Below are 16,820 nucleotides of genomic sequence, written 5' to 3'. Positions count from 1 at the left end.
TCCCCATGCCCTGCTGTCCCCCACCCCACCCTGCCCCGTCCTGCTGGGTGCCAGCGGGCACTCCCCCACCCCCATGCCCACCCTCCGCCCCCCAAGCGGTGCTGGTGTTGGCGGTCTGTACAGCATGGCCGTGTGCTCCCCGGGGCCGGGAGCCTTGGTGCTCTCGTGTGGGGCCGGGCGGGCAATGGGCAGCAGGCAGCCCTGCCCTCCCCGGGTGACGACAAAGTGCTGATTTCGGAGGGTGCTGTGCATCTCCTCTCCTGCTTCCACTGGAGTGGAGGGAAGTGGGTACCGCGGCTCCATCTCCCCCCCAGCGCCGATCCCCGTCTCCCTCCCCCCCTGCGGGCAGGCATGCTTGTCCCTGGCACCCTGGGGTGGGCACCCATCCCTGCCCGGCTACTTGCAGACGCTGACCCACTCGGTGATGCGACACTCCTCGCAGGCCACAAAGCAGCACCAGTGGAACTTGCAGTTGCAGCGCTCGCTGCGGGTCTGCCGCAGGATGTTGTGCCCACGGCCGCAGCACAGGCTCTCGCAGTTGTCCATGCCCGGGCTGGTCTTGTTGCACAGGCGCCCTTGGGTGCCCAAGGAGTCCAGGGCTGGTTCCCGCTCGCAGAAGTCAGGTGACTTCTCAAAGTAAACCAGCTCACTGATGCCAGCCCGGCGGCGATGCCGAGCATGGCCCGGCTCCAGCTGCCCAGCGTTGCGGTTGTGGGGTCGGATGAGGGTGGCCCCGTAGAAGCGGTCCTTGAGCAGGGACCCCACCAGGCGAAACTCGGGTGTCACCTGCCAGCACGTCTTCAGCTGGCAGCTCCCCGAGGTGCCATGGCATTTGCACTTCCTCCTCATGTTGTCCATCACCACCTGGGTGGGGAGGGGAGGGCAGAGGGGTTAGCTCGGAGGAAACGTTTTTTGGGGGCCAGAGAAGCCATCACAGCTCTCTATATGGGTTGGCACTATGGGGACACCACGGGCCAGCACGAGCAGCCATCAGAGCCCTGGAGCTGCAAAGCCAGAGAGGCTGCACCCTGTTGCTGTGCCCAGTGTCACCCATGTCCCACACCCCGTCCCTTCCCATCCTGGCAGGACCGATTGGCTTTTATACTCCAGCAAGGGACCGACACCTAAAGGAGAGGGTGAGCCACCCCAGCCCAGGGAGGATAACAGCCTGGATCTCACCTTCCACTGCTGCTTGGCTCCAGCAGCATCAACCCGACCACAGACCCCAGCTAAAGCCAGCATGGCTGCATCTGTGCAGCCCTACTGGGACCCCCACTGCAGCAGTCACCCCCACACCTCGCCGGCCAGGAGCACTGTGAGTGGGGTACGCAGGAGGGATGCTTTTCCCTCTCCAGAGCTTTCCTCCTGTAAAGATCCAGCTCTGGGAGTCTCGGGAGCAGCTCCACTTTCAGCTCTTGCCTGCTTTCCTGCAGGAACCCTGGGTGCAGCACTGGGGGGCTGAGGTGCTGCCTCCCGCCATCACCCAAATTTCAAGCAGGGATCAGAGATGCTCACAGGTTTTGAGAGGCCAGTGCCACACGTCTACCCCCCGCGAGGGCCAGCGTGTGAGCCGGGCTGGGGCTTGGAAAGACTACCGCAGGCTGAACCCCCATCCAGCACCATGCTCCAGTGCTCGGGGGGAGCCCAGGGGACACATGGCCCTGCGCAAGGCCCTGTCCCCCAATGCCAGCCCTGCCCGGCCGCCCAACTTCACACTTGACACACGCTGCCTGTTCCTGCCCCCTCCCTGGGGGGGACGCATGTGTGAGGAGTGCCTTGTTTTGGTAGGGGTGGGTAGTTTTTACTCCTTGTTTTCTTGTTTTTGAGTAAATCTCCCCGTTGCTAAGCAGTTATGGTAATGAAAGCAGGTCAGGGAAACACGCCTGGAGCTCGGGGCACACGGCAGAGAGGTCTGGGCTGGGCTGGAGTTTGGCTTTCATCCTGCTGAGAGTCCTGTCTCCTGCCGGGAACAGCCTCCACCTTGAGGTAATGAGCTGCCTGGCCTCCCCGCCGTGCCCTGGGTGTGCCAGCCGGGAACACCGGCTGCTTGCCACCATCCTTGCCACCATCCACAGGAATACGCTGGCACTGGGACCCCATCCTTTCCCACACGCCCTCCCTGCTCCCTTGGCTGGACCAGGGAAAATCTGCATATAAGGGCTGTGACTAGCATGGTCACCACTGGGATGGAGGGGACAGTGCTGTGACAGCTGGACAGTAGTGTGATGGCTGGACGCAGCAGGGGCTGGAGAAGGCAGCGTGTGTGTGCCATCTCCATCACCCAAGCCATCACCACTGAGCATCCTGAGCCCCAGCACCACAGGACCCATCCATCCCTGCCCAGGGATGGTTTGTTCTTCCTCCTGCATGGGCAGCATAGGGGGGACAGGACCCTGCCAGAGCTGGGAGACCTGAGAAGGACTGATCTGAGCCTTGGCCACATGCTTTTGCCATCGGATCTCCTCCACGCACCCCTACCCAGCCATGTCCTTCCCCCGTCTCACAGACACCCAGGTTCAGCACATGCCCGGACTCGCTGGTGCTTTCTTTCGCACATTCCCAGCTCCTCCCAGACACGCTCATAAGAGCTTTATCGTAGGCCTTTGTTGTGAGGGTAATAGGTAGTTCCTGGCTGCCTTTCATCCTCTCTTGCTCTCTGATCCGGCGGGTTAGGAGGACCTGCAAAGCCTTTTGCAGGCTCCTGCTGCTCCTAGTTGGGGAACTTGCTCCCTCCCAGGGATGCAGGACACCCACCTCAGTCTTGAGTTGGAACAGGAAGCCCTGGGGCCATCAACATTGGTTGCCCTGGGGGTTCCCATTCCAACTCAAGACCAAGGTGACCACTGCCACCGTGGGAGGATGCTGTGCATTGCCTGCAGCTGCAGTCCCCTCCCCAGCTTCATAGCTGGATGTGAAAGAGGAAAAAATCAGTGTGTTTCTGCCTGGTTTCGAACCAGGGACCTTCCGCGTGTCAGGCGAACGTGATAACCACTACACTACAGAAACCCACACCCCATGGCTCCTGGATGCAGCTGTCGGTGGGATTGTCACCTCCCCCCAGCATTGCAGGGTCTGAACCAGGCACCAGGCTTACCCATGCACGGAGCGCCTGTGGGACACACAGGGCCCGCGGAGAGGATGCTCAGCATCAGTGAGATGCTGGAGAGCCCTGGGTGCTGCAGCTGCTCGGTGCGCAGAGAGGGATGGCACGTGGCAGGGCATGGCACGTGGCGTGCATGTCCACATCACCGCTCTGCTCAAGGGGTTCAAGCCTTGGGACTTGCAGTGGAGGACCACAGAGCTGTTGCATCCAGCACGGCCCCTCCTTTCCTGGGAAATCCCAGCAGATTGTTCCTTATTACAGCAGAAAGATGGTCCTAGGAGTGAGGAGGCCTTGGGTGGGCGTGGGACTCATGGCACTGATAAAAATGCAGACAGAGAGATGGAGAACCCATCCCCAGGCAATGTGGATGGCCGGGTCCAGCCCCAGCAATAATCACGGCACCGACAGGCACAGACCAGGCACAGCATCATCTCCTTGCTCCCATGCATGGCACCCACTGCCATCACAACCCGACCTACAGACACGCTCACACTCTCATCTCAACAGGGTCTCTGAGCTGGGCAGCCTGTCCAGCCATTGTCTCCCCACCTGCACTGGTACCATCCCCTCCTTTAGCTCTTTGGTCCTCCTCTGCCTCTGCTTCCAGATCCCAGGCTTCTTCCATCAGTCCAGCTCTTGTCTCTGAAGCCACCAGGCGCTGACATTGCCAGTCCCGTTCCTGCCTGCTCTTGGGGACAAGGAGACCCCAGGCATTTTTGCTGTTGCCAGATCCCACAGGCACCACGTGGTGACAACCCCCCTACCCCGAGCAAATATTCCACTCTCACCTTCCCCTCCTTCTGCAGGGGGCTGTGGGGCTTCCCTTGCAAAATGGGCAATAGAGACCCCAAATTTCTTGGCACTGCCAAGAGTCCCAGTGGTTTGGGGCACACAGAGCTGGAGGGGAGCCAGGATGAGCTCTGCAGGCAGAATTAGGATGGGGGGGTCTTGCTTGGCTTGGGGCAGAGCAGCCCGTGGAGGATTTAGCTGCCTAACGCTGAGTGAGCCTTCACCACATGCAAGTAAACAAAGCCAAACAAGCAAAAAGCTCTGGCTTTCCCCAGGCATTTACTGCTTGGCCAAACTGGGACGGCTTTTCTGGGTGGTAAATCTCAGCTCCAGCACCAGGGCAGGGCACGGCACACATCAAGGTCCTGCTCTGCAGCGTCCCCATCTCACAGCTGGCTTTAAACATGCTCAAAGCAAGAGGCACATCCAAATGTCTGAACCATCCCAGGGAAACACTCCCTGTGGAATTCTGATCTTTAATTACTTATTCTCTCAGTCACTACACACCCTCCTGCGTGGCCCTGGCAGTGTGTGGTCAGGGTCTTGGGGACAAATGTCCCACTGGATCCACGGGATGGGGTCTTCCTGGCACCTGCTGGGAGCAAAGCCAGGCAGGGAAATGCAGAGATCCTCCCAGCCCCTCCTGCCTGTGTGCTTCTTGTGTCCAATGTCAGGCTGCTTTTAAACATCAGATTCCAGACAGAGTGAGCTACTAATTAGCACCTTTAACAAGACCTGACATCATGAGAATGGAGGGGAGGCTGCCCTGCTCGCCCAGGCAGGCTCCAGCACCCCCTCAGAGCTGGGGGACAAGGCTGTGGGCTGTCACCTCTGCTCCCGAGTGGATGCTGCACTTCCCAGCTGGCACAGGCACCTGCTGCCCGGCTCAGTCCTGCTCACATCTGTCTCCTCAGGGCACCGGCTCCCTCTCCGGAGGCAGAGCCGCAGCTGGGTGCTGCGGAGCCTGTGCTGCGTCCCCTTGCTAGGGACAGTGCATTGCAGCACCTGCCTTCTCACACCATGCCAGTGACTTTCTCCTCCCCGACCACAGCTCCCTCGTGCTGCAGCTGCCTGACACCAGTTCACCCAGTCCCTGAGTGGCAGGAGCTGGACTCATCACCGTGCCACTTCCGTAGCACTGCTGCAGCACAGGGAGGTGACGGTGGCCTGGGGAAGTGTCTCTTGGCAGGAGGACAGCAGCGATGCTCCGAGGTGCCCTCCCCAGCAGAGATGCTCAGCAGCAGGGCTGCACCACTGCCTTTCCTCTGGGCAAAACTGGGGAGAGGGGGTGCCTTGGGGCAATCCCAGCCTCACAAACGTGTCCCACCACAGGCAGCACAGGCCCCTCACAGCTCTCCCACGCACGTCCCAGGGACCCTGTCCCCACCACCATCACCCCGGACCCCTGCCCAGCGCCCCGCTCACCTGCCGGCCCACGCGGTTGTTGTGCAGCCTCATGCGGGAGTGGATGTCCCTGTAGGTTTCCCGGGAATCGAGGAAATCCTTGGAAAACTTCTCCCCATAGTCCACATCGGGGCTGCACCCTCCCCATTCCCAGGAGTCCTGGAGGCCAGGGGTCTCGGCCGGCATGTGCTCCATGTGCACCCCATGCACCATGCCTTTGCCGCGGTTCATGGCCTCCAGCTGGAGACGATGCAGCTTGCGCCGAAAAGCTTCCTCATCGCCCCGGCGCTTCTGGTCGCAGCCGCAGGCCTGCAGCTTGCCAAGGGCACAGGCATTGGACACGGCATGCACCACGCCAGCGGCTGCAATGGCGTAGGCGAAGGCGCTTTCCCGAAAGCCTGTGAGGAAGGAGAGAGAGTGGCTCAGGCTGGGTGGCGTGACCCCCACAGGGGGCTGGATGAGCCCAGCATCATGCTGGGGTGTAAGGAGCCGGAGGTTTGGCTTATGCCTTGCCTTGTCCTGATGCACCAGTTCCCACCTGGACCATGAGCAAATCCTCACTCAGTGCTCTCCAGCTCCATCCCCACCAGGACATATGGCTGACCTGAAGCCCAGCCCTGCCCTGGCTGGGACCCCAGCTCCCACCATCACCCTGCTCTCTCTGGGAGATGCCACCACGGCATTGCTCAGGCATCAGCATTATGGGTCTCTAATGGGAAAGGCAGTATCTCCTCCCTCCCCTCCACTCAGTTTCCCAGTATATTAAATATAATATTCAATATAATGCTGGCTGAGGAATACTTCTGCTGAGGAATGGGCCATTTCTGCTTACCCACAGGGTGCAGGATCAGGCAGTAACAGGAGCAGGCAGCACTGCCTCTCCAGCCCCATGCATCTGCCCATACCCCCTCCCTCCCTGAGCCCCGCCAGCTCCTGCAAGCAGATCTAAATGCGATACCGCGCTGGAAAAATCGAGCATCCCTAGTTAGTTAGAGCATGCCGCGACCGCACCGTGCGCTGCCAGGGCCAGCAGCTGGTTGTCGTTAAATGCCGGGGAGCAAGGACGTCCACAAGTGTCATTAGCTGGGGATGGGGCGGACGGGGACAGGGACTGGTCCCACGGCAGGGGCTCCGAGGGGCTGCGAGTGGGGGCTGTCCGAGGGCCGCTTGGCTTCGCTGCAGCCAGGTGAAGAGCCTCCCCTACCTGAGAATTTCTACTTTATTTTAAATGCAAACTAGTATTTTTATTTGTGGTTCTTGGGCCAAGTGGGGAGCTGGCAGTGCCCTTTGCTTCAGTGTGCAGTGACCGGCCCCAGCACGACAAGGGGAAGGAGGGAGTGCCAGATTTTGTGCCATGGCTTCACATGTGAATAAATAAGTAGCTGGAGTTCGCCAGCCTCTCTCCCTCCGTTAGACAAGAGCAGCTTGATCAGCCCTGGCTTTGCCACGGCTGAACAGACGAGAGGTTTGGGGGTGTTTTCTCCAGCAGATCGTATCATCAAATGGGGAGCTTGGGCAATCACCCCAAAGCACAGATCCTGGGTAGGGGCTCTGCCAGCTCCCTGCCTGTGCCGCAGAGTCACGAGAGGTGAGAGTACAACCGCTCCCCGCTGCCGTCGCCCGTCCTGGGCGATGCTCCCCATCACGCATGCCTCCTCGGTGGTTCGCTGCCGCCCGCTGAGCAAACACTATGATCTTATTAAAGGGAAATGAAACACAGCTTGGAAACCTGCATTTAAAGTCATGCTGCTCTTTTGTGTGTTAATTTGACACTGGTGCATTTAAAAAATTAACGAGGCGCTGCTTAAAAGCCAGCGGGAGCCTCTCCCAGCTTCCCCTTGGTGTGGGACAAGCTTGCTCTCAGCCTGCCTCTTTCCATGCACAAGTTGAACAACATTTTTCAGCGGGCAGGTAATGGGGCTGCTGGTGCGTATGCTGTGCAGCCTCCCCGAGGAGAGCGCTGGCAGGCAGCGCCTGCAACACACCCACATCACTGTTAGAGCAGGACAGCCCAAACTTGGGGAACTTCAGCCCCCAGGTGAGTGATGCAGGATGGAGAACCAGCACCGGAAGGTCTCCAGGATCCCCAAGTCCTCCCCATATCAGTTCTCCGACCCCATGATCTGGGTCAGCTCCAGCCCTTCATGAGCCAAACCCAGGCACAGCCCAAGAGCAGGGACTTGTCACTGCCATCCTGCTCGGCGTCCCCGGCTCCTCACACAGCTGGTACCCAGGGACAGTGGCAGCAAACCCTCCACCCAGCGTCACACTTTCCTCTCAGCCCTGCCTTTCCGTTAGCCTCTTTCTCACATATTTCTCCAGCCTAACAAATACTTTCCCATGTGGCATCTCCTTAAAAACCCTTCTGGAGCCCAGACAGAACTCTACCCCACCCAGTCCGTCTAGCAAGCCCGTCTCCTTACAGGTAAAGAGGCCAGGTTCATTTGGTGCCCTCCATGACTGGGAAACCCCTGGGGTCAAGCCCCAGCCCTCCTCCTTCCTCTGCTGCTCTCCAGTCACGTGTGAGCTAATGGATGAGGTCTGGGTCCTTGTCCCTGGAGTTGCCATCCCCCAGGCTGCAGGCAGGGGACAGGCTGGTCCCCAGGACTTGACATCCCAGCACTCTGGGAGTCTTGTCCCCATCTTACCGTGGTCATTTCCCTGCTCAGTATCACTCTGCCTGGCCCCGCCGTTCCTCCCTGCCTTCTGCCCTCCCTCCCTCGCCTGCTCTCATGGGGAGCTGTGAGCAATGGAGTGGAAGGGGCCAGGGCAGTGCTGGGACCACAGCAGCCATGCCAGCACGGTTCTGCTTGGAGGTTCAGTTTACATTCTTCACTCTGCCCCAGCCACGCCAGAGCCCAGAGGATTGCAACAAAGCAGTGAGCAACGTGGCTGCAGGCAACAACCACCAGCCTCGTGGGCTCAGTGAGGGTGGGAGCTTCCAGGAACCACAGCCAAGCATGGTGTGCAGCAGCCGGCTCCGAGCTCTTCGGAGGGAGGCTCTCCAGCTGCCCCAGCCACCTAAGACCTCAGTGGTGGTGTTTGAGTCACTGGATCCCTCCAGAGATCACAGAAGAGGTTGTAGCCGTGGGAGGTGTGAGGGGAAGTATTGCATCCTGCAGGGAAGAGGGAACGGAGGACACCACTCTGACACCACCACTGGCATCCAGTCTGCTGTGAACTTAAAGGACCGTGCTGGACAAGGAGGATGGATCTGAAATCTCAGCCCCAGCTCAGGTCCCAAAGTGGCTTTCTTAGGGGGAAATTTTCCCTGTCAAGGTGCACCCAGGAGATGGGGGTCCATTCAGGAGGACCCCAAGCCCCAGCTGGCACTGGCTCTGCCATGGATGCTGTAGTTTCTCCATCTCTCATGTAGATGCAGGACCAAGGCAACAGACCTGGCTCAGGCATGGCTGTGGGCTTCATGGTCTGCCAGGGTCGGGAGAGCTGGAGTCATGGCCTTCCTCTCACAGCTCACCATCGCACATGGGCAGCGACGCCCTTCCACCACCTGCCACCATGGCACCTGGGTGGCATTGAGGGAGCAGGTGGGACAGCCTGGTCTGGGCACACCCCAGGGTACCCCAGGATGTTCAGCTGCCCCCTCCATGGGCAGCACCCCCCATAATGCTGGCAGCACATTGCCCCGGCCTCTCTGGCTGGCGAGGTGGAGGAGAGCTCCTCCCGCCATGGCCAGTCCCGACATGCCGCCTCTCCCCCAGCCCCGCTCCCTCCCCTCTCCCTAATTAAACTGCAGGTGAACCTGCCAGGGTCTGGCCCAGCGCCAGGCACTAAACACCTCCCTGCAGATCCCGACTTGCCTCCCTGCACCTCCTTGAGCGTGCCGGGGACAGCCCGCAGCCCTCACTCCCCGTCAGAGCTGGCAGCCCTCACCACTCTGCGGGCTGCAGGGAGCCAGCCTCAGCCCCGCACCTCCGGGGATGCTGCCCAGTCCCCAGGGTCTCGCTTGCCACCATCAGCTGGGGGAAGCTCCAGGGGATGGGGGCACCCACAGGGATGCAGCCGAGCATCTGAAGCACCCACGTGCACTTTGGGGCCAGGTGGGCAAAGCCCTTGACTTGCCTGGGGATTCCGAAAACCCTGCCAGCAGCCCAGCTGCAGCTGCACCGGGCCAGGCACTGCGATCTGCGGGCACCAGAGCTTGGCTGGGGCTCTACAGAGCTGGACACCGAGGTCCTGAGCTCAGCAGCATCTCCATGGATATCTGTAACAGCACCTGCCTCCCTCCCCACACAGCAAAGCCTCCCCAAGCTCCAGCTCGCAGCTGGCTGGGCCCCAGCACCTGGTGTTTCCAGCCTTGCAGGGAGTTCCCCCCTCCTTGCTGTACAAAATCAACGTTTGGCTGTGGCCACACAGACCCTTTGGCACCAGGGAGCCCTTCTAAGGAGGGCACGGGGCATGCAAGCATCACCCATCCCTCCAAAGGCTGCAGGAGGAACAGCAGGATGCTGCACTCCAGAGCCATGTCCCCTCCAGCCACACACCCTTGGAGGCCTTCAAGGACACCCAGCTCCTCCATGAGGGTGCCATTTCTTTCAGAGCTCCATATAGATGGGGTTGGGATGAGCAAAGGGGAATGCTCAGGGAAGAGGGATCCCTCAGCACACCTCAGCAGCCCCTGCCTGGCAGCCAGACAGTCCCAGACCTGCTGACATCACACACACCCATGGGTACATATGTACCAAGGACAAGGGCTCAGTGACCCACCACCATCTGCAGCTTCATTTTTGGCACGTACCCAAGCATGGTTCAGCCCAGCCAAGCCACATAGTGCCCGGCAGCCCACGGATGCTACGGGGGGACCACATGCCGGGGACAACAGGCCACCCTCTCCAGCAAGGTGGACACGATCATGCTGCTCACTCTCAGAGCAGGGGCAGGGGACCTGTCTCAGTTACTGTTGCAGATGCAGCCACCTGCCTCCACCTCACTGCTCCATCCTCCTACATATGTCCCTGAGGCCAGGAGAGGATGTCTCTGCTGGCACTTGGAGGGAGAGGGAGGGACAGCAGAGAGGGATGGGACCAGGGACAGGACTGGAGGGAGCTGGCAGGGGTGACAATCCCAGGGAACAGGCAGGAGAGTGGTAAGGATGTAGGCAGCCAGCTGAGGAGCCAGGGAGGACAGGAGGAGGATTTGCAATGGCAGTGCTGAGCCTGGATGCACATGGAGAGGATGTGGGCCAAGGAGGATGGGGGCTGCGGATGGCACTGGAGGCTCAGCGAGGGGTACAGGGGACACCCCACACCCCAAGGATGCAGCATCAAAAGACAAAAGCAGAAAAACCCACAGTCCATGGGGGTGGCTGAAAAAAAAAAAAGGCTCTGTGAGAGCAGGGGTAGTAAAACCCTCAGCACCCGCTCTGCTTGCGCTCCACTAACCTGTTGTTCTGCCTTGCAGCCGCTGTGCCCTGCACCGCACCCCAGGGATGGCTGCATCTCCCTGCCATATCTGGCAGGTCTGTGCTCTGCCCAGGATGCTGTCAGGATCCCTGTCCCCAGCTATGCTGCAGGAATCTAAGGCCTGCCAGATTCCCAGCCCTGCCTGATTTGAAGCCTCCCTGCTCCTTCCTGGTTCCCCAGGGCTTGCACTCAAACTTCTGGGATCAGCAGGATGGGGAGACAGGCACTCATTTGCCACTGTCCCCTGCTCTGTCCCCAGGGGATGAGCCCCCCAGCTCCACCAAGTGCCTGGATGCTGGGCAGACTATGGGACAGGCACCGGCGCTGCACCCCAGACCGCTCACGCCCGCACTGGGGAAGATGAGAGAGATGCAGGAGGATGGGGCGGAGGTGGGGAGAGGAGCCAAGTGGGGAGAGCAGGAGGGAGAAGCCAGCTACAAATAATTTAAAGTGAGATTCACGCACGGCTGAACTGATGGCAGAAGAAGTGGGAAAAGGAATGAAAGATTAAAGGGGTCTGTCACTTTGGGTTACAAACAATGATCCTACAAGCACATTGTGTTCCCAAGCACAGCAAGGATGGGGCAGGGTGCGGAGCAGAGACCTAGTCCCCAGGGGTCAGATGCATTCATGCCTGCGGCATGGAGCCTGCACCCCTCGCTTCCGCCACTCACCTCTCCTCTGGCTCCAGGCTAGGGAGATGCACCCAGCATCCCTGCTCTGATGGCTGTGTCCGTAACAGCTGCAAGGTGGAGCTCAGAGCTCCAGCTCCATTATTGAGGGACACGAGTGGGCTGGAAGTGGGCCAGGGCACCAGCCTCAAGGCTTGCTCCATGCCAGAACAGCTCCAAGCAACCACATGGGATGACCTGGGTGCTTGGGGCTCATCCTGCACCCTCTGCTGCCCAAACAGGAGTGCCATGAGGTGTCCATCTGCTCTGCTGCTCCAGCCCTACCTCCATCCTTCCCTGGTGCTGGGTGCTGGGTCTCCATCCCAGGGAATGGGATCCCACCAGTGCTGGGAGCCTGAGCTAAGCCATACTCCAGAGCTCAGGACTGGGGCAAGACTCCAGGGGCTGCGGGAGTCCCCACACCCATCAGTCACAGCCCTGACAGTGGGAAGAGCTGCAGTGGCACCTGAGACACAAGTGAGCTGCAAGTCACCAGCCACCACCAGAGCTGGTGGGCTGAGGGAGGGATGCAGAAGGTCAATGCTCTCTGCTGCTGGAGCTTCTCACCCAGCGTGGTGGGACCCAGAGCAGGGAAGCTCACCTGGGTGTGTGAGCAACTTGAGCCAGCAAGTCGGTGTCTCCTGCCGCCCGAGGAGACTAGAAGTGAACCGCATTCCTCAGAGGACCTGGAAATACCTCGATGCTTATCAGGGCTGACGGTCCCCACCCTCCCTGCCAGGCCTTAACCTGGGTGCTGCTTGTGGAGGGAAGAGAAGCTGCCCTTCTCCAGGCACCGGCAGCCGCTCCATGGCAGGACCACAGCCCTGATGCCACGCATGCTCCTGGGGATGCAAGGCATCCCCTGCAGCAAGGCTTTGTCCATCTGGCCTGGACATGAGGGCACTGAAATGCTTCTGTGCTCCCCTCTCCAGCCATCTCCCCACCTGCTACAGCTGCCTGGGGGCTCCTGCCTCAAAGGCATGCAAGCCTCAAGCTGCCAACCTCTCCTCTGTGAGACTCTCTTCATAGTCCCAGGGAGAGATGTTGCAGGGTGTGGAAGGATGTTTGGGGAAGGTGGGGACAGAGGCACCTCTCTGCTGGGCACCAGGCTAGGAGGCTTCCAAGGGGAGTAGGTGAGCAGCATCTTTGGTACTTTTCTCCTTCGTCGGGAGCTGGAGGAGCAATGTGTTTGCTGGGAACCTTGCCTGCCCTGAGCACCCTGCCTGCCTGCCACTGGCACCACAGAGTTCTCTCCTGCCCACAGCCTGGGACAACAGGACCTTGGGTGCATGCCAAGGCCCAGGCTTGAAGAAGGGTACTTAGGTGAGAAGATACACTCAAGTCCTACAGAAGGTCCCATCAGGTCACAACCCTGATCTGCACTGTGCAGGGCAGCCCCTCTGCACCCCCAGAGTCCGCTCCTGAGGGAAAGAGTATCAACTGGGGAGGCTCTGATAGGTGCAGAGCCGGCCATGCCTGCGAAGGAGACATGGAGACCCTGGCACCGGGGCTCGGCAGACTGTGGAGGGCTAGGAGAGCTCTCCCAGCAACGCAGGTTGGGGCTCTGTGGGCAGATGAGCTCCCAGGACAGCCTGTCTCCCTGCCCCCTGTGCCACCATGCTCCAGGGTCCCACAAAACACAGAGCCCTCATCTCTCTGCACTGGGGAGCCAACACAAAGGCAGGACACCAGGGTGATGGGCTCACAGATCTACGTCCCATTAGCTAGGGACGTTTCTGCTCACCATGATGCACTGAAACACCACCCCCAGAGCAGGAACGAGCCAAGATGCTCATCGCTGCATGCACCAAACCAAATCCCACAGCACAGCATCCACCTTCAGACCCACCAACTGTGCTGCACACCCATGGCACCGCTCCACAGACCAGCCTACACTGCTGGGGGGAAGATGCCAGAAAGCAGTGGGGCCTGGAAGGAGCCTTGGGAGCAGCTCGGGCTAGGCAGGGAGGAGCAGCTCAGGACAAGGGCCAGCATCGGTACAAAGGTGCATGGAGAAGAGCCCAGCTTTGCCACAGCGCAGTGCTGCTTGGTCTGAGAGACCCTGAAGTTTCTCAGGCTCTGTCTGCCTTCATCCATAGGAATGCTGAAGAGCTGGCCTGGTCCCCTGGACCAGGGAAGACCTGTGCAGGGGCCCATGGGGAGCCCATGAGGGCTCCTGGGAGCAGGAGCTGGGCAGAGGAAGAGGAGGGAGACCGTCCAGCCCTTACCTCTGCTGAAGATGATGCTCTCATAGGGGATCTTGTTCTTGGTCTCAAGGCTGGAGCAGTTCCAGCGCTGGTCCCGGAACTGGTGCTGGCACTCATGGATGGCGATCTGGATGCCCTGGATGGCCGAGGCGGTGACGTCGGGGTGGCGTACGCACACTTCCAGCTGCCGCCGCGTCAGCCCCGGCAGGGTCAGGCACACCGTGTTGGCGTTCAGCACCGGCTCCGATGGCAGCTTCAGGCCCAGGATCTCATTGGAACAGGAGCTGGAAGGGAAAAGGAAACCCGTGAGCTTGGAGCAAGCGATGTGCCAACCGCTTGCTTCCCCTTCAGGGAGGGCGAAGAGCTTGTGGGGGGACACATGGGGAGGGGAGATGCTCCCCAACCCTCACTGTACCCACTGCCTATAGAGAAGGCTGGGAAACCCCTGGGCACAACAGCAGCTTAGCCAGGCAGAGGTGCCCCCGCAGCACTGGGGCCGCAATACTCTCCAGCCATGTCGGCACAGCCCAGACACCTTGGCAGCCTGTGCCCAGCAGCAGCTAAATTTGACCCTCCCACCTCTGGAGCCCAGCATCTCCTGGGGCTGCACCCCCTCTGCGTGGTCCTCCAGGGAACTCCCGCCCTGGCCATGCAGTGCAGACTCTTGGGCACAGACTGCCCTGGCTCGCCTTCCCCAGAGAGTGTGGGTTTCCCCCTGGGAGAATCCGGAGACCCCAGAACAGGAAACACATCCCAGGTCTGGCTCTATCCCTGTTGCTGGCTGATCCCCTCCTTGCATCTCCTGTATCCCCCTGGCATTGCTGGTCCTTGCAAGGGAGGTAACCAGAGGGACCAGCCTTTTTCTGCCAGCTCTGCTGGGAAATTTGGAGCCAAGCACCCTGCCGAACACCCTCAAGCTCCCAGCAACAATCCCAAGTCCACCATCACATCCCAGCCCCACAGGACGTGATGCCTGTCACCACAGAAGCACAGAGACCAGCAGGCGGATGGGTGCAAGGGGGGGCACACAGTCCGTGGCAGCAGTACAAGTACTTATACAAGTAGAGATGCTGCCTGGGGAAACAGGGAGGTAAATGGAGTGTGGGGAGATGGGCAAAGCATGTCCAGAGACAGATGCCTGGAGCTAAGACAGTGGTACACAGGACAAACAGATGCGGAGAGGGAGACAGAAGGGGAGGAAGTGTGTTCCCAGCTCCAGGGAATGGCTTGAAGGATCCTGGGATCCACAGTGTCCTAGCAGAGGACCTGCAAAGCAGGCAGTAGGCAGCGGGATGCCCAGGAGCATCCTGCAGCTTGCAGCAGGGTCTGTCAGAAGCTCAGCACCGCCCCGCTCCTTGCTCAGGACAGCTCGGTCCCTGCTGAGAGCTCTCTCCAGGCAGGGCTCCCTCTTCCCTGGGACGGCCAAGAGCTGGGTCCCTGGGAGAAGCAGGGAGCTGGAGCCCTTTGAACCCTGATTACAGAACTGAGACTTGGAGGAGGATGCTGGAGGAAGGACTGCAGCTGCCTTATGGAGCAGCCAGGTCTTGGGGAGAAGGGTTACTCCCTCTCCGCTCCCCCAAATCCTGCGAGCCTAGTGCAGGTGCCTGGACAGAAGCAGCTCTTGGGGATCAGGGACTGACTTCCCCAGCTCAGCGCTCACCCAGCTCTGGAGGAAGGGCTCAGCCCCAGGGTCCCTGCTGAGTTATAGCTTGCTCACGGGGGAAGGGGAGCTGTCAGGGTCAAGCTGCTGCTTTCTCCAGCTTCCCAAGGGTGTTTATACCCACCCCACCACTTCCACGGGTGATATGTGGGTCTGCCCCAGTGCAAATCCACAGTGACTCCAGCAGGGAGAGTCGGGGTGGGGGGGGGAGTGGAGAAAAGGAGAGCAGAAAGGGGTGCATCCCTCCAAAGCCCCTACACAGGAGGGGAAACCTTCTGCCCGGCTCCTGCGCTCATTCACACTGTTGAAGCAAGCCCTGGCTGAGAGGAGACGAGAAGCAGGTCCGCAGCTACCCTCATCCCCAAGCCCCGCAGCTCCTGCCCCAAGCACTGCAGGGACCTTGTCCCCTGCCTGTCCTGAGCCAGCCACAACGCCTGCCACTTTCTCCCAGAGCATCCCAAGGGGGGTTGTTATGGTCCTTCTCCCCATTGCACAGCAGGGAAACTGAGGCAGGGGCCCTTGTCTAGGACCCGAGAGAGCGGAGGGCAGGTCCTTCTGCCTCTTGCTCCACCCAGGGCTCAGGGGGGCGAGGGACCGGCAAGGAGCTGTCACTGTCACCCTCCCTAGGAGGACACAGCGCTCCCCCCAGCTCTCTTCCCCCTTGAAATCTGGATTTAAACTTGATTTCACGGTGACAAGCCCCCAGGTCACAGGCTGCAGCGGCTGCTGCTTTAATTAATACAAGTCCCAACGTTAACAAATTATATTTAAAGGGGCTGGAGGGAGGGGGAAGGGCGGGGGACCCCCCCCCCCCCCCACTCACTCCAGCACCAGGGTTAACCCCTGGCTGCCCGCAGCGCACAAATTTGGGAGCGGGCGGAGGGGAGCTGCCAGCCACCCGGGGGAGATGGAGACGGACAGGGGTGGTGAGTGTTGGGGGGGCTTTTTCCGGAGGGCCATGCGGTCCCCTCTTAGCCCCCTCGCCTTGGGAATCGGTGGAGCCGGGGAGGGGACGCAGGTGGGTCCCCCGCCCCGGTGCGCGCCGCTGGAGTGCGGAGCCCAAAAGCACCCCTCCCGTGGGCCCCGTCCCGCACGACAGCGGCATCCCCGCCGGCATCCCCCCTGGCCTCCGCCGTGCCCCCCGGCAGCGAGGCCCGTCCTCCGCCCGGGGAGAGCGGGGAAACTGAGGCAGGCAGGGCGGGCGCTGGGGCGGCTCCGGCCGGGGAGGAAGCGGGACAGCCTCCCGGAGCGGGGGGAGCCGCGCATCCCGCCGGCGCTCCGCCGGGACGGGGGAGGGGGAGGCGGAGGGCGGGCAGCGGCCCTGACAGCGCCCTGAGCGGGGGGCTGCAGCCGTGCGGGGCCGGGGCCGGGGCGGCGGGACCCCCCCGGAGCCCCCCGGGCAGCCCGCCCCCGGCGCGGGGCTGGGCGCGGCGGCTTCCCGGCGCCCTCCCCGCGGGGCCGGGGCGCTCGGCGGCGGCGGAGGGGAGGGGGGTGCAGCTCCTACCTGGGTACCCAGAGGCTGAGCAGCAGCGAGCAGAGTCCGTGGGCCAGGGCCGGGCGCAT

General features: G+C 61.1%; 1 protein-coding gene and 1 non-coding gene across 2 annotated transcripts; both read right to left on the bottom strand.

Moving 5' to 3' along the window:
- Positions 1-396: 396 nt before the first annotated feature.
- Positions 397-16,820, bottom strand: WNT10A (Wnt family member 10A). The gene is made up of 4 exons (XM_075710683.1): positions 16,762-16,820; positions 13,619-13,881; positions 5,318-5,694; positions 397-864 (listed from the first exon to the last, which is right to left on the bottom strand). The coding sequence occupies exons 1-4, from the start codon at positions 16,818-16,820 to the stop codon at positions 397-399; spliced, it is 1,167 nt and encodes a 388-aa protein (XP_075566798.1).
- Positions 2,934-3,006, bottom strand: TRNAV-GAC (transfer RNA valine (anticodon GAC)). Its single transcript has one exon. It is a non-coding gene; the product is annotated as a tRNA-Val (tRNA).

Source organism: Pelecanus crispus, chromosome 5 (assembly GCF_030463565.1).
Source record: "Pelecanus crispus isolate bPelCri1 chromosome 5, bPelCri1.pri, whole genome shotgun sequence".
Lineage (NCBI taxonomy): Eukaryota > Metazoa > Chordata > Aves > Pelecaniformes > Pelecanidae > Pelecanus > Pelecanus crispus.
Note: the sequence above shows the minus strand (reverse complement) of the source record. Positions and strands in the feature narration are given on the sequence as shown.

Bases quoted from the DNA above. Each gene is read 5' to 3' on its own strand.
- WNT10A (XM_075710683.1), bottom strand. From the start codon at position 16,820: ATGCGCCCGGCCCTGGCCCACGGACTCTGCTCGCTGCTGCTCAGCCTC. The intron at 13,882-16,761 runs GTAGGAGCTGCA...TTTCCCTTCCAG, and splicing joins CTCAGCCTCTGGGTACCCAG to CTCCTGTTCCAATGAGATCC. The intron at 5,695-13,618 runs GTAAGGGCTGGA...CCTTCCTCACAG, and splicing joins GAGCATCATCTTCAGCAGAG to GCTTTCGGGAAAGCGCCTTC.